Source organism: Melanotaenia boesemani, chromosome 15, assembly GCF_017639745.1.
Source record: "Melanotaenia boesemani isolate fMelBoe1 chromosome 15, fMelBoe1.pri, whole genome shotgun sequence".
NCBI classification, from domain to species: Eukaryota; Metazoa; Chordata; class Actinopteri; order Atheriniformes; family Melanotaeniidae; genus Melanotaenia; species Melanotaenia boesemani.
The window spans coordinates 3,316,893-3,337,377 of NC_055696.1; the positions used below are offsets into that span (position 1 = coordinate 3,316,893).

The 20,485-nt window shown below is 40.4% G+C and overlaps 2 protein-coding genes across 3 annotated transcripts in view; one reads left to right on the plus strand and one right to left on the minus strand.

Moving 5' to 3' along the window:
* LOC121654895 (E3 ubiquitin-protein ligase RNF43) overlaps window positions 1-12,637 on the plus strand; it is an 89,696-nt gene extending 77,059 nt beyond the window's left edge. For both annotated transcript variants that reach the window (XM_042009251.1, XM_042009252.1), the window contains exons 3-9: window positions 5,457-5,531; window positions 5,675-5,806; window positions 6,045-6,146; window positions 6,234-6,404; window positions 6,493-6,595; window positions 6,811-8,319; window positions 10,127-12,637. In XM_042009251.1, coding sequence (XP_041865185.1) covers window positions 5,457-5,531; window positions 5,675-5,806; window positions 6,045-6,146; window positions 6,234-6,404; window positions 6,493-6,595; window positions 6,811-8,319; window positions 10,127-10,152 — 2,118 coding nt within the window. In that variant the 3' untranslated portion in view covers window positions 10,153-12,637. The remainder of the gene's footprint in view (window positions 1-5,456; window positions 5,532-5,674; window positions 5,807-6,044; window positions 6,147-6,233; window positions 6,405-6,492; window positions 6,596-6,810; window positions 8,320-10,126) is intronic.
* A 2,339-nt stretch (window positions 12,638-14,976) lies between these two features.
* On the minus strand, window positions 14,977-20,064 carry hpda (4-hydroxyphenylpyruvate dioxygenase a). Its single transcript, XM_042009253.1, has 14 exons — window positions 19,985-20,064; window positions 19,783-19,809; window positions 19,545-19,607; window positions 19,358-19,462; window positions 19,232-19,274; window positions 19,047-19,129; window positions 18,357-18,446; window positions 18,152-18,258; window positions 17,609-17,686; window positions 17,156-17,318; window positions 16,962-17,033; window positions 16,733-16,855; window positions 16,518-16,634; window positions 14,977-15,609 (listed from the first exon to the last, which is right to left on the minus strand). The coding sequence occupies exons 1-14, from the start codon at window positions 19,985-19,987 to the stop codon at window positions 15,499-15,501; spliced, it is 1,185 nt and encodes a 394-aa protein (XP_041865187.1). The 5' UTR covers window positions 19,988-20,064; the 3' UTR covers window positions 14,977-15,498.
* Window positions 20,065-20,485: the final 421 nt, after the last annotated feature.

Here is a 20,485-nt window from a genome sequence, read left to right on the forward strand (position 1 = left end):
CTGCTGGTAAGAGGACATGAAGGAGTTAAAGCTATCAGGGACACTGACTGCTGGATTGATGTTGACCTGCTATGAAGATGTGGCCCAGGTCTGTTGAAGCGAAAAAGTAGGCGACCGCAAAAGAAAAGCTGCTGATGATTTTGTTAGTGTATGGGCACATTCACACCATGATAGTGTGCACTTTACTCAAGCAGACCAAACTGCCTGGACAACGTCACACAGTTACAACAGCTGCTCACTAGGAGGAGGTATTCCCCAAATGACCAATGAACAAGAAGAAAGAAAATCTGACCCATTGATTGGCCAAGAACAAAAACAAAAAAGGCTCGTTCCCTACAACCAAACCATGGAGCAACACCGAGTCTGTGCACTGTTGGGGTTTCTTGTTTTGCTTTAATGTTCAAACCTGATATGTTTTTTACTAGAACCTGTCCAATTTGAACAGCAGGAAAGGCAGCAACACGTACATGTAGTACATGTTGTACTACAACGCATCCTACCTCACTTCCTCTTGTTGAGTAGCTGGGTGGTCTGTTTGCGTTCACACTGCAAGTGAGCCATACCAGGGTTCTTTTGCAAGTGTAAGAAGTTTTTAAACCTCAGTTTTTAAACGGATCAGAGTTTGCTTCTTTGGTCTGCACCAGAGTTCAAATGCACATTCACGCTACTCCAGACAAACTGTACTACCCATGGAAGCCGTTAAAAAGGGCCTAACAGCGGCATGTGTTTCTCTCACCTGTGACATGAGCTGCAGGTAGTTACTGGAATAGTGAAATTGGATTATGAGCCTTCTCAAAGTGTTGCCCAGGGTTAGCATGGAGGTGTCTCTTGGCCTGGTTTGGAAGTCATTTACAGTGTAAATCAAAAGTTTGACCATAAGTGCCAATATCTGCCACAATATTGATTTGATTCATTTCTGGATATCACATGCCAATTTAACACAATCACTCCCATCCATATCAAATCAGAAAAGCAACGTCGTTATCTATATAATTTTATTTCTGAGCTCAATCAGACGTTGAAATGAAAAACAATCTGTTCTTTTGACAAAGTAGAACCTCCCACAACCAAGAGGAGGTGGGTGGGAAGATTGAAGTCAGACAAGACCTGCTCCCCCCACAACCCAGACCAGAAAATGAAGTGACCCTTGCCGAGAACAAAAACCCTCAACAAACACTGACACATTAACGAGAAAGGAGATATTTTCATGGAAAAATTCTCAGTCCAGTCTTTGATGTCAAATAAAGACATCAGAGCAGCGTAGTTAGTTTCTGCTGGGTCAGGAGTAAACAGTGATGCCAGGCCTGACTCACACACCGCAGTTTGTCAGAGATGTAAACAAACAGCACTGGCTGGTCTCAAGAAGGCCACCCACTGCTGGCGAGCCCAGATCACTGGCTCCGGCTGATGTTTACGCAAGATGAGCTGTGGTTAATGCAAAGGTTTTGGACTGGTCTGTTTGCGTGAGTCATCTTCTCCTGACGGCTCATCTCTCCAGCAGTTTGAAGCAGTCGTGCCTAAGATTTTTTACAAAAAAGGAACAAGCAATTGAATTTTTATAGGTTTTAAAATATAACACAAATGAATCTTATCAACAGCCCTCACCCTGCTGACTTTTAATGATTTTATGATTCTGTTGACAAGCACTAATGTGAATGACAAAATTAGTTACAGTTAAATTTTGTTTGGAAGTTGTATTGTCCTGGTTTGGGTTTACTTTCACTACAGCATGAAAACTTCGGAAACCTGAGCTTCTTGCTGCAGCTCAGCCCCCCTCAGGTCTGTTTGTGTTTGTGACAGCTCACTTTTAGGGAAATCTTCACAGCATCTTCAGCTGAAACTATTGCTCACCATTTCACAAATGACTACTAAGCTCCTGTCTTGTTTTCCCACGCCCCGCGTCGAACAGCCATCGCTGTTAAAAGTAGAAGCAGACTGATGTGGTTTGTGTGTTGTTTGTTAGTTTTTCTGTGATGACGTCTTTGCTGTATAGCTCTGTAAACCACAGTCATTTCCGATGCTGCAATTGTTTCGGCTTGCATGCCAAATAGTGTGTAATCACGTGTCAAGTTGCACCTCGTGAGGATGGGTGTTTACTTAACTGCAGCCATGTCTCTTTCAGTTCCGACCATAACAAACCTGGAGATTTTAAAACCTTTGCGCTCACGGTCCTCTCAACTGTCTTGTTAGTGTCTGACCTGCGTTTTCATTGTGCCATTAAAGTTTAAATATATTCCCTATTAATCCTGTAATGAGATCCCTCAGCCTGCTTCCGGATCTGTGGCGCAGTAGAGGCACATGGTTTGGCAAACCACACTCTGGAACCACTACTACTAATTTTGAGAAATAATAAAACCACAGCAGTCAAGTATATTATGATATATTCCTGAACTGTATTACACTGTGTGTGTGTGTGTGTGTGTGTGTGTGTGTGTGTGTGTGTGTGTGTGTGTGTGTGTGTGTGTGTGTGTGAGTGAGTGTGTTTATAAGTGTGTGTTGGATCCTTGTGCTGCACAAGGAACTTTTGAACTCCAGGAAAAGCAAATTCCAACATGTCAAATCCGGCTCTTTTTTCTCCCATGTGACTGCACCTCATTTAGGTCCATGCATGTATTGAATGGACCTAAATAACTTTAATGGTCTTGTGTGTGTGTGTGTGTGTGTGTGTGTGTGTGTGTGTGTGTGTGTGTGTGTGTGTGTGTGTGTGTGTGTGTGTGTGTGTGTGTGTGTGCATGTGTATTTATTTATTTATTGTAGTGTGTGAACTGGGCCTCTAGGTTTTTACCATCGTATCTCCTCACATTAATCGTTGGCAGGTGCTAAACACTGAAGAGCTTGAGATGAGACATAGATGAAAATGTGTTTTCATGTAGTTTTCTTTTTTAGGGGGATTTCTAGAGCAAAGTGAAGAGAAACATAATATTTAGAAGCATACATACTTACAGCAGGCCTGAGAGGCAACATGACAAGGCTTTCTCAGCTACCAAAAAACTGGTTAGGAGTGCTGCACACGAGCTTATTGTGTTTACTCTGAATCCTGTCTATCACAGCACATACAACCCCAACTCTAAAAACGTCAGGCTGCTGTATAAAATGTAAATAATGACAGAATACAATAATATTAATTCATAATTTATTCGTAAGAGAACACAAACATACTGTATTAGACGTTTTACCATTTCATGGAAAATGTTAGCTCATTTTGAATTTGATGGCAGCAACACATCCAAACAAAATTTGAAAAAAGGGACAAAAAAACAGCTTAAAAAGTCATTTGCACAAATTAAAAACAACTGAAAAAGCATTTGACAACTAATTAGGTTAATTTGCAACTGACCTGGTATAAAAGGAGCTTTTTAGAGATGCAAAGCCTCTAGTGAAACAGTTTCAGAAAAATGTTCCTTAATGTAACTTAGGAAAGAATTTGTAGATCTACATGTATAATGTCAGCAGTGATAATGGCTAATTTATTTCTATAGCACATTTAAAAAAAACAAAGTTGGCTTAATGTTTTACAAGTTCATTTAAAACTAGAATAAATAAAATGAAGCATGAAAGCAAACAAATACAGTAAAACTGACTAAAAAATTCAATACTACAACATAAAAAATTCAATGGTAGTCAAATTGAACTAAAAGTCAAAGAAAAAATGAGAATTCACAGATAGGATTTAAAGGGCTGTAAAGATTCTGGAGTGCAAATATTGATTGTCATTAAAAGATTCTGAAATTCAGGAGGAATTTCTTTGGGCTGAAGGACATGGTTGAAAACTGGGGGCTTCTGATCTCAGGCCTCTCCTGGCACTGCAGTAAAACAGACATAACTCACTCTACTAGAAAATCACTGCATCGGCTCAAAAACATTTCCAGAAAACACAGTCTATGAAAACAGATCACCGTGTAATCAACAAATGCAGATTAAATCTCTTTCATGCAAAAAAGAAGCCATACATGAACATGATCCAGATAAGCCACCATATTCTTTGGACATAAGCTAATTTGAAATGGACTGAAGCAAAGTGGAAAACTGTCATATGATCAGATATCCAAACCTAAAACTCTTTTTAGACTAAAGAGGAGAGGAACCATCCGGCTTGTTTAAGATGAATAATTCAAAAGTCTGCATCTCTGATGGTATACGGTTGCATTAAATTCATAATGAGTTCAAAGTCATCTCAAGGCATTTTACAGGCATAATCAATTCAAGCCACTTGATTTTGACTTAATTCAAACAAATCCACATTTGTCCAGTTTTGATAATAAAATAATAATTGCCCAGCTATGGGAAACCAAGAGATTGCATCACATCTTGACTTGATATTTTCCATGAAATAATAAAATGTCTCAGTTTCAACATTTGATATGTTGTTTATGTTCCATTGGAAATAAAAATGGGTTTATGGAATTTGCAAAAAATTTTTAACAGATTAACCAGCAACATGTGGAGCTTGATGTTACCTCAAGCTGCACAAGATCACTATTAAAACACAGTTTCAGTCATTTTCATATCATCAGTTGATCACCTGACCCACATTCTCAACTTTCACATACAGGAAAAGTTGAACCCTGGTGTTGGTTTGTTGCAGGCCACTGGGGTAGGTAGCCTGAAGGTAACTTAAAGCTAACTACAAACAATCTGCATCCTAACACATGTATCAGTTGTTTTGCGTTGCACCTGTTGTTATAGATTCTGCAGCTTACGTAGGCACTTGGTTATCTCCATGTTGTTTCCAGATGTTTTGAGGATGCACATCTCTCTGTTCAACACGCTAAACGCTCTACTACCAAACAGGGTTAATAACTCTTGTTTCCTCTGAGCTGCTTTTATTCCAATTCAGGCAAAAATTGAAGGTAGTTTAGAGACCCACTGAATATTAGAGAGTGCATGTAAGTTAGTAAAAACAAAAAACTAGCTTATCAGCCGCTTGCTTGCTATAGTCTTCCAGCTTAAAAATCACTCAGTTAAATGGCAACATGAAAGAAATGGAAAGGAGAGCTGCAGTAGAGCCTAGTTTGAATAGAAAATTGGTCTCATTTGCCTGTTAGGCAGATATAGAACTTATTTTCTGTCATTTGGCATTTCCCCCCTTTTGTTTTCACACTATCAAATGATCATTCCCGTTTTCATGTCACTGGAAACACGGGAGAAAGGTTTGGATCAGGTAGTGGATTTCACTGGCTTTAAAGCACTTTCTAGTCTGGAGTTTGGCTCCAGCATCAGGCAGAACGTGGCTGGAGCAGCAGTGCTTTGGTTTCCCCTGTGAGGTCTGAGAGTCATAAAATGACTGCCACCTAGTGGTGGTTTGGTACACATGCACATATTCACTTAAACTGGCTGCTCCGTAAGTGACCTTTTAGAGCCAATTGTGTCTTTAAAAGAATCGCCTTATATTTGACACAATGCCATCCGTGCACCTTGTGCTATAATTTCATGTTTTCTTTTTCCATCTTCTTCAGGCCCGCATGGCGCTGGATAAAGGAGCTCAGGCAGTTATCTTTGATGTCAGTGATGACGGCAACGCTGCTGCCGAGGTGAGATGTTCACTGCTAGCAGCTGCCCTCTCCTTCTATAATGAATGTTGGATGAAAAGCAGAAATGTCCCCTATACTTGCTTATCTTGTATTTTATCTTTTGTTTCTTTTACCATTTTAATGTGACACAAACACACACTCAGCTACGAGAAACAGACTCCCTTCCACGTCCTGTTGTGCTCGTAGAGGCTGAGGATGCTGAGGAACTGATGGGTTTAGTTAACAAGAATGAGGAGGCCAAAGTTGTTATTGAGATAAAGATAGAGCCTAAATGGGTAAGAACTGATACAAATCACACACCAAACACTTAGTTCCCCTCATAGATTAAAAATAACTCCTCTAGGAGGTAGCAGAACAGAAAATAAAACTCATTAAGCTACTAATTAAAAACATTTACATTATATTATCTGAGAGGCTGCTCTGAGCTACTTTTGTTGTTTGGAAAGACACAGACACATTTATGTACAGTAAAATGTGTCAACATAAGTGTAACATCTTACATTCTGCTTTCAGCAACATTACGATGTGAGCATCCTGCTCACCATCGTCTTGGTCATACTCACCATCGTCCTCATTTTTGCTTTCCGCTACAAGTGCAAGTCCAACAGGACCTGGGTGAGTGATAGCACCACTATTTGAGATTTACAAGTCAAATAGACATTTCAACTGGTTTATATGACTCGCCAATTCCTGTGTACCCAGGACTCTGTCCATCAGCAGACCATGCGAGCCATTAGTCGACTGGAGACAAAAACTTACAGCTCCCAAAGCTGCTCGGGCTCCCAGCACCGCCGAGGGGCCTGGGGCTCAGCCAGCAGCTCTAACTCAAGTCCCGTCTGTGCTATTTGCCTGGAGGAGTTCCAGGATGGGCAGGTAGGAGGGCTGTGCCATACCTGTATGTCTGGCTGGTCTTTGGTGGTTATAAAGAAACAAACTGGCATCTGTCTTATTTCTATCCCAGCACCTGAGGATCATTTCTTGTGCTCATGAGTTCCATAAAGACTGTGTGGACCCCTGGCTGCTGCAGCATCGCACCTGTCCACTCTGCATGCACAATATCATGGGTAAGGCGAACATTTTTTTAGTTATTTTTAGGTTAAAACTGTTATTTTTATTTGGCTGCAAGAAGAATTTAAGATTGTTGTTGTTTGTTGGAAGGTGAAATATAGTTTGACTATGAGTAGCTTAGATGTGTTTAGGAAATGTCGCTGAATTTTTAAAAGGTATATATTATCAAGCATAGACATGTTCACATGGTGACTGCTTGTGTGTTTCACAGGGACTGAGCGACAGCATCAGAGGACCAGATCCCAGCAGAGTCAAGAGCAAAGCCAGGGTTTCCTGCATCCTCAAACTTACAGCAGCCCACACAACCACCCCTTTCCACAGCATGCTATTCCCTTTTCTATGAGGCCCCACTATCCCCGTGGGCCCTCTGGACCTTATCCCAATTTGGGCCACTACAGTGTCTCTTCTCCCATGGACACTCAGACTCTACATTTCCTCAACAGTAGGCAGCCAGGTGGAGGCTGTGGGCATCACCTTTCTGCAGAAGGTCCTGGGAGGTCCCACAGGATTGGAGGTAACTGCAGAACTTCCAGCCACCACTATACCCCCCATCGGTCCTGCCACAACTACCGTTCTTCCTGTCCAGCCCAGCGCAGCACATCCAGCTCAAGACTTCAACGGACTGTTTCCATCACACCGCAGACCCGTGGAGCAGCCACCCACAGCCGGCAGGATGAGGGAAGCTGCTCAGGTGGCAGCTATCGCACAGAACGCAGTGGATACTTAGCTGATGGACCAGCAAGTGACTCCAGCTCAGGGCCCTGTCACGGGTCTTCCAGTGACTCGGTCCTTAACTGTACTGATGTGTCCCTGCAGGGAGTTTATGGCAGCTGGTCCACCTTTCGTAGCTCTCTGAGTAGTGACTACGATCCATTTGTGTATTATGGGCCAGGTCCTAGCTGCGCTCCCCGCAGAGACAGCCTGGAGGCTGGTGCCCAGGCCCGGCCCAGATCTCTGGATTCTGTTGTGAACAAAGCGGGCTGTCCTGAAGAACAGACACAGACCGTTTTTAGCCACATCCACTACCATAGCCACAGACACCACCACTACGAGGAGGGGGAGCACGGCCAGGGCCTGAACAGAGGCTCAGATGAGGAGCAGGGGGCTGGCGCTGCAGCAGCTGCCCCCTCTACTCTTGTCCTCGACAAAGACTCACCTGCGTGTGCCCCAAAGCACGGCCCCTGTCACTGCCCCAAGCCAGAGCCCACTGATCGGCCCAGTCCTGGGACAGACTGTCAGGACTATGACCCCAGTAACCCCACAGGACTCCCTGTCCTAATGTCCCCAGTTCCCTTACAGCTCCAGTCCCACTGCTGCCACCAAGGACACAAACATCCTCCTGCTCCTCTTGGGCGAATGGGAGGCTGTCTGCTTGATGGCCCCTCTGTTCGCTTTCACCAGAGCCTGGATCTGCAGGATGACCACAGCATCCACATCCACTACGGTCAGGGTCCAGGTTTCTGTTGCTCCCCCCCTGAGCTGCATCCTGCTTTGCTCCCCGTGCCTCTCATTCTGGACTCTGGAGGAATGGAGGACTGGCCTTGCTGTGCTGGGCCCCGGGTGGTGTGGCAGAAACGGGTGCAGCAGACCCGCTCAGAGCCTCAGCTCATGGGGCCTGGAACTTCTATGGACAGGCCACCCTGCAGGCTCCACCAGGGGCCTGCAGGGGACCGCAACACAGACATTTGTTTATACTGCCAATCATTTCACCACAATCAGGGTGGGTATAACTTCACTTGTCTTTAATTACACAATATGGCTGTCTGGTGTTAGAGGATACTGTTGGCAATAATTTGCAGTATAATCAGTACTCTTGTGCTCCAAATTATTCTCTTAATGTTAATGAATTATCTGTAATTATTCTATTACGGTTCATTTTAGTTTTTCTGTAGAAGTTTAGCTTGTGTTGTTTTTTCATCTATTTAGATCACTGATAATTTCACAGGTTTGATTAGTTTTCACACGGCTTAAATTAAAGGGAAACTACTTATGGAGGTTGGTCAATCTTATTAAGGAAGTCACAGTTTCAGTGCAAGATGAGGAAGATGAAAGATCTTTCTGCAAATGAAAAGCATGAAAAAGTGCAATGTCTTGCAGAAGAATTGAAAAAAAGAACTTAAGCAAGATCACTATGCTGTTTTTAAAAATTGCTTGTGATTAAGAGAGCAAACAGTAACTGCATCGTATTAAGAGTGCATCTGGTAAAAAGCCACTGGTGAACAGCAAGCAGGGATTTGAAGCTGCTAGTGTCTCTGGATTCCCAAGAACCCCTCAATGCAGGACTCCAGAGCCTGCAGTTTTGCATTAACATGTATTTCAGTCACCCTCAACCACTGCTCACAGAAGCCCTGTTTCCACCGACGGGTGCAGGTTGGGGCGGGGCGGGCAACATTTTTAGGTGTTTCCACCTGTGAAAACTCAGACGGGCACCCTAATATAAGACGCAACCCGTCCTACCTTTTTGTTACCCTTCTGTTGGGGTACCAGTATAACTGACCTGGCCTAAAAAGGTTTTTAACTGTTACACTCGATGTTCTAGATGAAGTTCTGCATGGTTGGTGGATGGCTACCATGTCCCAAAGAGCACAGGGGGTCCAGAGTCTGTGTGATTGTTGAAATTAAGACTGTGTCCACACAGAAACATGTATACAGAGACAGGTGTACACACTTAAGTGTTTTTATTTTATCATTGGGACAGTTTATCCACATGGAACTGGCATTTTGAAAGCTTGAAAACACAAACTTTTGAAACTAGGTCCCAAAGTGAATAAAAGGGCATCAAAATCTGCTATACAACAATAGTTTAAAACATATCCTCAGTCAAAAATAAAAAGCCCACTTAGTCGGCCACACTTTGTGCATCCAATCAATTTTCATCCATGTTCTGTGTGGTTTAATGAAGTCAGCAGCTAAAGGAGCTAGTATTCTATAACTAACCATTTCCTCCCATGGTATGAAAAGAACAACTATACCTTCTGCAGTAAAATCATTTTCATGCAAAACCATGCAAAACCATCACATGTTGCAAAAAATACCATTGACTCCTCGGCTGCTAAGGGTATAAAAACATTTGTTTCACCACTATCATCCCTTGACCCTGTTGTGAACCTGTGGATCATCCTTAAAAGTAAGCTCCATGAGGGTTTGGAGCAGTAAACCTCCAAACATTTCCAGTTCTTTACAACCTATTTAATGTTTAATGTTCTGAAATGCAGAATAATTTGAACACTGAACTTTGAGGCAAAATATAATGTTCATCATCATTTGTAGTTTTGTTCAATTAAATCCAAATTATTATAAGCTAATATCATTTTTTTATTTATAAAATGATCATAGTCACTGTCATTCACATTATTTAGGATAAAATAAAATAAACAGCACATGCATAATAACGTGGAACACAGTGTAGAATCAGTACAAATTATTGCCAGATGTTTCCACAGTTATGAGAATTGCTGTTACTAAATAGTCAAAGTTGTATCGGATTTTGCTTTCATCCCTTCTTATCTCTGTTTTTGTGCCAGCAGGATCAGAAGAGGAGTCTGGGGTGTGAGAACATGTTGCGTCCTCAACTGCTATGCAGGAGCCAGAAAAGAGGAGCGTCTCATTGGCTCTTATTGTCTTCCACAAAATTCCACCAGCAACGCCTTCGTCCCGGCAATCCCCTGCCTACCCCCTGCATAGTTACCCTACTCACATAATGAAAGTGTCTTTATTTCAGAGTCATGCTAAACCGTTTATTATATTTAATATAAATATACTGAAGTTGGGGTGTTGCTGGGGAAACACAAAGAGGCGAAAAAGCTTTCCAACATGTCAGTTGCAAGAGGAAGGTTACTGCGCTCCTTGATGAGAACCATGAAATGATCCTTGCTTAGGGTGTTGAGCCCACATGAAGTGAGACTCCATCTCTGCATCAGTCGCTCTATTACAAAATAACTTGATAAATCGTAGAGGTACTTAAACTTTCACTAGCTCGATCTTCACCTACCGTTGCTGAGTCCAGTCTCAGCTGAGAGGTGCTTTTCTCTCCACCCTACCTCAGCTCAGATTTCTTAACACACCTCACACAGAGGGTCTTTAAGGTACTGCTGTAGTGATTTCTTTTTCATTTTTTTCCTTCTAATAACAATGTAGCTCCAATAAACTCAATAAAAGTTACCCTCTTGGCAGTCTGGCTTGTCCAAATGCAGAGAAATGTTTGTTCTTGGCCCCTCAAATGACATGCATTGCTGAGGTTGCTGAGCTTCGCATTTTTTTCAAGAATGGCAGCTGTTTTTGTTTTTTTGTTTTCTTTTAGTTTGTACATTTTTCACCTTTAAAAACAGACCGGTTTGACTGAATCATGTTATCGTTATTACAAGCTATTGTTGTATTTTTGTCATTTCTCTTGCCAGTGGTTACTTCAGATGTTAAGACCGTAGCCTCCATTTCCTGTTTCTTACATTCATCATGACGTTTTATTGTGCTCCTCAGAAACATACCCTCCCCCTTGTCTTCCAGAACCTGAAGCTCTAGAAAAATGTTCTTTATAGCAATCATAGAAACAAAAAAACGACTGTTATGCAGAATAAAGATGGAGCAAAGCCTTGCTAGATAGTTAGCAGTCACAAGGGTCAGCTCAGTCTGTTGCCACAGCACCAGTTTTGTTATTGTTTTGTTTGTTTTTTTTAAGTTAGGTGAGCTTTGCCAATGATATGAAATCTGAGAAATGTCTCAGGAACAATCAAACACTGGAAAAATGGGGAGACTTCATCACAGTTACAGTAAAAACACCACAGTAGGTGAAAAATCCTTTGCTGTGGTAGATGTAGGCTGTGTTGCCAGTTCCTGAATGGTATTTGAAAGCATAACTGTTTAAACCAGAAATGAAAGAAAGTTTTTCTTTTTTAAATAAAGAATTCATACATCTTGACAAATATACTTTAAAAATGTCTGAAGCCCCTCATGTACCAATGACTGGAAACTAAACTGTGTAGATGAAAGTCAGCCTCACTATGCCATCAGATTTCAATTTTACTACTTAACCAGAACTAAATAAGCTGAGCTCAAATGAATAATAATTCTGTTTTAGCTTAGGTTTTCTCTCAGTGAAAACGTGAAGGGATTTATATGTTTATTTTTGGCAGTCAGACTGCAGCAGAGAAAGGGCTTGTGGATGTTTGCAGCATAAGAAGTAGCACTTACTAAACCCTCACCTGTGCCTTATTCATTCAGACTAAATCAGCAAGCTCCCAACACACAGCTCTTACCTGCCGAACCAAAGAGGCCAAATCCTGAACACAGCTAGCCTTGTTTGTGTTCATTCCTTTTAAAACACTCACCGTACCCCCTCACTGACAAGAGAGAACATGTTCGACTAAAAGTGGAAATAATTTTTTGACAATCATGCAGAATCTGTCTCTTGTAGTCTCTCTTACTAATACCTCACTTTGAATGTGTCAACACGGAGTTCCTTTTAATCTAAGTATCAGGGTTTCCTTCTTCGGCCCAAACAGTCCCAGAGACTGAGATGAAAATGACTGAATTATCAGCAGCACTTTGGCTTAAGCAGATTTTATATGAAAAGAAAAATAACTTAAAAACTCATAGTATTAATGTAAACAAGCCCAAATCCACCAACACATGAAAGTAGCATTTTAGAAAACGCGGCAGAATTCAAGATCTTTCTCCTTCTGTTGTTAATGTTTGTTTTTACAAGAATTATGAGCTGAAACTGCCTTTTCTAACAGAGTAAAGAAAAAAAATCCCTCCAGAACTTTAAGGGATATATCAGTATATTTTGGATACTTTTTGTATAAAGAGAGAACAACAAAAACAGAAATGAAATAGTGTTGTATTTTATATATAATAGAACATTTCAATATAGTGACATGTCACTAATATATTTATTTACTAATATATTTATCCATTTTGTCCAGGTTTGAAAGAATGGTTTCTGTATAGACTGTTTCAGTATGGAAACTGACTGGTGCCATCGCAAATGTATCAACCTGTCTTCATTCCAATTATAAGCAAATAAATTATTTTGAAATAAATCTGAGTGCAAAATTCTTTTTTTCTCATTAAAATGAATATTTGTATGTTATAGGACATTTCAGCTTCAGTAAAGTTAATCCAACAATTTCACAGTATTTCATTAAACCTTGTTTTCTTTAAAAACAAGAATAGCAGAGGCGTTTCCAGGAAATTTTTCATGGGTGGCCAACAGCACTCCAACAGGATCACCGGTCAGAACTAGTGTGGGAAAACAGGGATATTTGGTTGTGTATAGGTTTATTTTTACAAATTCTGTAACAGCTTTGATCATGGAAGATGCCAAACGACCTTATCTCGCAGGTCACAGGTCACTGCTTAAACTACGACGTGTTGCCATGACCGGCCTACTAACTCCAGAGCTGTAGATGGATGCAGTGTTGCCAACCTGGGGGCTGTGTACCTTGTATGGCTAAATGCATTTCCAACTAATCAGAGATCAGCTCTTACAGCTTCAGTTTGACTTAAACTAGGATAGTTTGATGTTTACAAGTGGCCCCAAATCAGCAAATTACACAAGCTGTCAGTGTTATTTGCAGGGGCGTAGCACAGAATTCTGGGACCTATGTACAAACCATCATGGTGGGCCCCTGTGTGGACTTGATTGTAAGTTCTCATCTTACTTTTCCCTTAGTATAAGGCAAAGGTTATAAATATAGTTCATCTGGCAGACCCTTTACTGCATTACTAAGCCTCTCGCCGTCTTCTTGTTCCTCTGCTTTCCTCTCCTCAACCTTCTCACTACCTTCAGAGCAACCTTTACTTCACTGTTCTTCACTCTACTATATCTCCATCTGCCACAAGGCGGAAAGACCCCATACAAGATTATCTTAACACAGAGATAACCATGACATACAAAAGAAAAGAACTTGATGATTATTTCATTTAAATCAGCTGCAGATGGTTGATTGTAACTGAAGAACTTCGCTGCCTCCATGCGCTCACCTTGTCTCACATCCTCAGTGATGATCTGGACATGACGATGGACCTGCTGCTGCTGCTGTGTCTGAAACCGAGGACCTAGAGGTTCATGATGTTAATCTTTGCTAATACTGATGTTACAATATTAAAGTGGTACTGAAAGGTTCATTGTGTCGTTGTTATGCAATAAACCTTTCGCAAGGCTATATGAACAAATATATAAGTCATGTTTTTTTATTATACCTCCTGTCTGACCGTTATTGTCCACTCCATATCTTATAAGATGCAGGCTGGGCAGTTTTCTGATTCGTGTCACTGACTTGTTTTCTAGTTAATGCACTGAATGAAGTAATTCAGTAATAATTATGACAACTTTTTCCCATTTTCCAGGTTAGATATTTTTATAAGGTGTTAAATCTGACTCAAAAGCACCAGCAGTAGGTGATATAATAATCAGACTGACTTGCTCATCGGTCATTGTGGCCCTCAAGTTGAAAAATTCCCCTCCTATTTTTATTACTGTAGATCATTTGTTATCAACATTACAGACTTTTGGGTTTGGTGCATTCAGTTTTTCAGATAACACAATACCAGTGGCATCTGAAATTACAAGAAATCCATTGATACCAAATATGTCATGACTGATCTCTAGAAAAAAATATAAAATAAAATATTAAAAACAATTTGGAATTGATTTCTTATCAGGAGGTCTGTAAAAGTCAGACGAATGACTTGCAGTTACAAGTTTGATGAATTTCTGATCAGTCGGTGCTGTAAATGAATCCTAACATGTTGTTTTACAGACAACTGCTGCTGATATCCACTCAAACTCTGTTAGTTCAGCTGCTGCTCACCTATCTTCTCTAAGAAAAGAAACTGCTGCCCTTCACTTAATTTTCCTACCCTATGTTTTATCGCTCCCATTTCTGGTATCCAGACTTCACTTTCTTTGGGAAATAATGACTTTCTCCTCTGGCTGTGTGGCCGTGTTCTGTATGTAACTCGATTGAACCAACCGGTGCAGGTGTGGACTAAACAATTTGGCACAATTTTAGAGAGATGACAGGCCCTTCAAAGAACATCCATTATTATTGTTCATGCAAACTTTTTCTCTCTGCACCTTCATTCAGGCAAACCCACTTTGATTATCATGTTAATTAATTAGAAATTTTAAAATTGAACACAAAAACTTTTTTTTTAACCCCCCCAGTCCGACACCACTGGTTGATTGATAGGTGTTTACTTGGTTCCCATGCTGATAAACTTGACGAACCACCAATCAGAATTTAATAAAAAAATAAAATGTCAGGGTGGCCATTTTTTTATCAAAAGTATTAAAAGTAAGCTTAAGAAGCTAACTGCTAACTGATCAACATACCCTCTACAGAAGAATATGAATAAAACCAAAGTGTAACAGCAATACTGTTCATGCTTTATTAGAAATGTTGGGTTATTTCTTCCAAATATATTCTCTTCTTGTCATCATGGGTTTATAATTTGTTATGTTTAGGGATTTGTTTAGGGATTACACAAATGAAATATCTCTTTCTGTATGGATGTTGACTCTGCTCAAAGCTAAGCTAAGTTTCCGCTTCAGGTTAATCGTATACTCATAGGTCTGGTGTAAATCTTCTCAGATCTCTTCTGAAAAAGAGAAATAAGTGCCAATTATTCTTTTGATATCTAAACCTTCCTTAAACTTACATGTCAATGCAGATAACTACTAGTTTCTTTATTTAACCAAACGGTGCAATCTACAGATAGTTTGCCCCATGACCGATAACCCTTGCAGCTTGTCACATGAAGATATTCTACACTTAAATGTGTTTGACACAGCTACTGCTGTAGTGGTGAGTGTTGTTGATCGCTTCTGAAGAGTAGCCCACAGACATAAAGCCTTGTGGAGTCCCAGTGTGGTTTGGCAGCAGTAGTCAGAGGATCACTAAAATGCTTTGGTTTGCCCTTTGGGTGTCAGCACAGTGAGGTTGCCCCTGGCATCTTGGTCCTTCTCAATGGCCTCAAAGAGAGACTTGAAGTTTCCTGCCCCAAAGCCCTGGAAAGATAACAGACACTCAGATAGCTAACTACCCAAAGATCTGCCTCCTGTGTCATTTGGCATGGCTCTGGGTGTCTTCTCACACACAGCGCTTTGGGTGTTCAACACTTTGATGTCAGATCACAAACAGAAGATAACAATTCTTTAGAGTTTCAAACATCACCTCTGCTCTGACATGGAGCTGCTCTCCATGTCCAGAGTTTGCAAATTTATCATGTAAATATTTTCAAAGATAATCAGAAAAGATCAAGCATTGGTGGTGTATCTGAGAAAGTCTTTGCTGCGGTTCAGTTTCTCACTTTCATGCATTCTATGTACATCTGCTGTGGAGAGTGACAAGCTTTGCCTGCTCCGACAAGCAGAATGGGTGCTGGGTGTAATAAATTAAGTGCCACAGGGTGCAACCCAATCCAAAGATCCCCTTCTGTGAAGCAGTTAGCCTTTTAATCTGTGTGCGTGATAGATTTACTGAGCTTTTACAAGTGGGCTTGTCTTATACTGTACACACTGGGTGGGAGCTGTAAACAGGTGTTAAGCCATCTCTGTTTCTTTCTATCTTTTTCTTAAAGGTGATGAAGGGAGATAAAAAGATCACAGGTCTGTAAATCCAGTAAATCAAGCATAACTGGGCAGCTGTCCTATAGCCCCAAAAGGTACATAATTATTTGTAGCTTATTTTCCAAAAATGTGCACTACTGAAACTGTAAAAACTGTAAACAACTTCAAAGGGGAAGGTATTATTTCATCATAGAAGGATAATCTGGAAATTGTAATAAATGCACCAGTAAGACATATAGTACTGGTTCGGGGGGGTGGGGTCAGATCAGCAAATCTTTTCCCATGGGCCTCGTAAGAGCTTAATCTGGTCATGCATTCAGTGGCAAACTGAAAGCAAAATCACTTACAAAGTGGTTATTCCTCTGTATGACCTCCAGGAAAAGTGTTGGTCTGTCCTGCATGGGTTTGGTGAAGATCTGAAGGAGGTAACCCTTGTCGTCGAAATCAACTAAGATTTTCAGCTCCTAAAATAGGAACACAAATTTATATTTATACACATTTGTAATTTTGCACATATGAAAAAAGGCTGTTTGAGGATCAAACAAGCTAAAATAATCCTCACCTGCAAACGGTCGAGGTCCTCTTTCACCGTAATTTTGGCAGTTTTGAGTTTCTCCCGCAGGGTTTTGTAGTACGTGTCAGGTGCTGAGAGGAACTCCATTCCTCGTTCACGCAGGTTGACAATCTGTTTAATGGTGAAAGTATAAAAAAATATATCCGTCTTTTAAAATATGCCTCAGAGTTGCTGAATATTATGTAATTATTCTGCTTATCAGTCATTAGAGACTCACAGCCTCGATAATGTTTGATGTGTTGAGGGCGATGTGCTGAACACCAGGTCCCCCATTGTAGTCCACATATTCCTGTGAATACAGAAGCGCTGGATGCTACATGTACAGATCTTAATGTGACACAACAGCTCTTGAATCTGTTGTTGAACAATCTTCTGTTGGAAAGAGAAACACTCAAGGAAAGTTAGTCTCACCTGGATCTGTGACTTCTTTTTCCCCACAGCAGGTTCATTGATTGGCATCTTAATTGTTTCTTCATAGTTTGTGACCACAATGGACCTCAGTGCACTGTACTGTGTGTGAATCTGCTTGTCGTCTATGGACCAGAACCGGTGGAACATCAGACACCTCTGATACCTGCCATTTGTAAAATATAAACAGAATATATAATGAGCCATTCCTTATTAATAATAAATAAGTATTAACAGTTAATAACCTTGTTGATAAACAAGTCATAATAATTAATTGTTCTTACTTAAATTGAGTTTGGAGTTTTAGCTGAGTGAAGCTGTAATTTTGCAGTAAAGACCTACTATTGTACCACTGTGTTATCCAGTGACAGCAGTGCAGTATTTGCTTTGCCCGTTTAGCCTTCTATGACTGCTGAACCCTGACTGGGTGTACGTGCACTCCAACAGGAATCTTACCAGTCTGAAATTGGCACCATTTCATCATCTGGCTGGTTTCCCACAATGTGATCGATGAAGCTCAAACCTGCAGGCGGACTATAGAGAGAAGAGGAAAATAGCAAAACATGGGTAATTTTCTATGAAACTTCTATAAAGCTTGCACATCACATCACAACCAATAAATCCAGCAATGGCAAGTAAAATAAAAAGAAATTAATAATTTACTGAAATACATTATAACACCTTTTTTAATGCATGACATTTCGTTGGGACAACTCAAATAGCAAAAACTTACAAAAACATGGGGCAACACCTTCAATCTATGCAGCAGCATATCCATTAAAATTACTGATACTTGTACCAACAGTATAGTTTATCCTGACGACTTGCAGATTTTTAAAATTTGAATTATGATGGAGTATTTTTACACTTAGGTATGACTAATTTCATTTATATGTGCATGCACTGTAGTGTTCATGCCTTTGTATAACACATGGTAAACCAAAATAATCCCCTTTATGCATTTTCCTCACTTTGTTGCAGAAGTGTTATGAGACTCACAGTTTGGATAACAAGGGATCCCAGAACAGAGGCTCTTTGTAGTTTGGCAGGAAAAGGCCTTTATAGGATCCAAGGAACTCAATGAGTGTGTGAGTTGTATCTCCATACTGGGAGGACAAAACAAATGGTAGTAGTATTCATTTCCAGTTTCTTGTCTTCTTTTTTTATTTACACAAAGCTTCTACATGTGTGACGCTTTATTTACCGTTTGAATCACAGCATATTTGACCCTCCCATGGCTGTCCTGTTCCACCCAGGGCTCCTTCATGATCACAGCTCCTCGCTCCTTAGCTGTCTGCCAGTGGAGATTTGTTGGGGTCAGTTTGGAAAAACAGGAGCACACAGGAAGCTTGTGAACAGCTCCTGGAAGCCCTCCAGTGGCTGATGAGTGAATATCTTCTAAAACATTTTTTTTCCAGCTATGACGTGCTCATCTATACACCTTAGACAGAAAATACTTGGATATTGATTTCTGTAGTGAGCCATTGGTGACTCTAACTTTGCAGCCTGCTGACAGTCAACAGAGACAGTTTGTCTAAACCTCCAGCATGACCTTGACTGAGGTAAAGAGTTCAAATGAGTTGAAGTTCAGTGATGCAGGCATGTTTGCCCTTATTTCAACAGACGCAGAAGTGTGTATATCAGACTGTTTAAGTCCATGTGAGGATGCCAAATATAAAATTTATTATATCTCAATATCTATTATCAGTTATATAAATGCATAATAATTCAAGGCAAAAGTACTTTGCTTGAGTATTTCATTTAAAAAAAGTTACAAAACATAATCATTCATTTAAAAATGTTCATAATGTGTTAAAATAAGACTTAAAAGAGATGACTAATCACACTTTTAATATACATTAGCAACCCATTATCACATTCTCTGTTGGGTTACCTTGACTAAGAAGTCACAGTCTTCTACTTGGAAAGCGATGTCTTTGACCCCATCGCCATGCTTAATCAAGTGTTCCCCCATTTCTAAAAGAAAATAACCAAGTGTTTTCTTTAATTATACATGAAAATTTCATGCCATAGCCACAGCATTTATTTTTTAATATAGTCTCAGGTGATCAAACTTGCCTTCGTTTTCAGGATTTAGTGGAGATTCAAACACAAAGATTATCTGTGAGGAGAGTAGAGGAGTTATGTTTGTGCAGGATGTATTCACACTCGCAATCTATTACCACTTTAAGATAAAGTTCATACCTTATCCTGTCTGATGGCATGAGACACCACCTCTCGGCTGCCAGTCTCCAAACCCTTGTAGGCCAGAGGCTCGAAGCCCATCTTATCACAGTAGAACGACGACGCCTGTAGAGCCAACAGAACTGATAATAAACAAAATAGCACGAATAAAAGCATCCAGAATATAAGAGTCAGTTTGGTTACAAACCTGCTTAGCGTTGCCAACCCAGAAAGTGACATGATGAAACCTGACAAACCTTCCCTTTGCATGCTAAAAAACAGTAGAAGTGTCACAGAATAATTTTATTTGAGGAGAATAATCATTCAGGTGGCAAGTGACACAGTAACCGTATGGCTTTTTTTTTGTAGAAGTGAGGGTGCCATTAGTGCATATCTTAAACTGCACCACACACTCCTGACCTAGAGAAAAAGAAACTCAGCCTTACCTTTTCACCTTTATCTGTGTAGCTTGTCTAAAAAAGAGAAAAGATATGAATTACTACACTGCCATTAGCAAACTAAGCTGCATCCTTTATTTCTAATATGATTCACTTAATAATTTGTTATCCTCACTATTACTTAGCTACGAGACTTTCTGGAGTTCCACAGCTCATCCTGACTAACTTAGATTATTGTGAAGTTTCTTACCATGCTGTGATTACAGATGGGCCTCAGCTCAGTGAAGAGAGAAGTCAAAAAATCAGAGTCTGGTGTGATCGCGTTCAGATAAGTACTGACCCGATGACTAACTGTGATTGGCCCTCTAGGATCTACACCCACCTGTCCGCCTCCTTGCTTCTTCATGGACTCAAGCTGAAAAGTTCAGCTGCAGTGATCTGAGTTGTGTCACCCTTCTCGAGATCTGCGTCTAAACTGTAGTCAGTCTTCAAAGAATTAACATGGGCACATTGACTTCAGCTGTCATGTGGATTTCCTCAAATATAGAATATACCTCTTACTGCAACAAACAGTTCATTTATAATGTAAAAGAGGCTCTTTAAAGATTAAATAACCATAATCCGACTAGGGAGGTAAACTGCAGTACTACTCTAGTAAGTAAAAATGCTAATTGAGTTAATGGAAAAGATAAGGGGGGGGGGGAAAAAAGAAAAAAAACCAAAAGGTAGACATGTATCTCTAAAGTGCCCT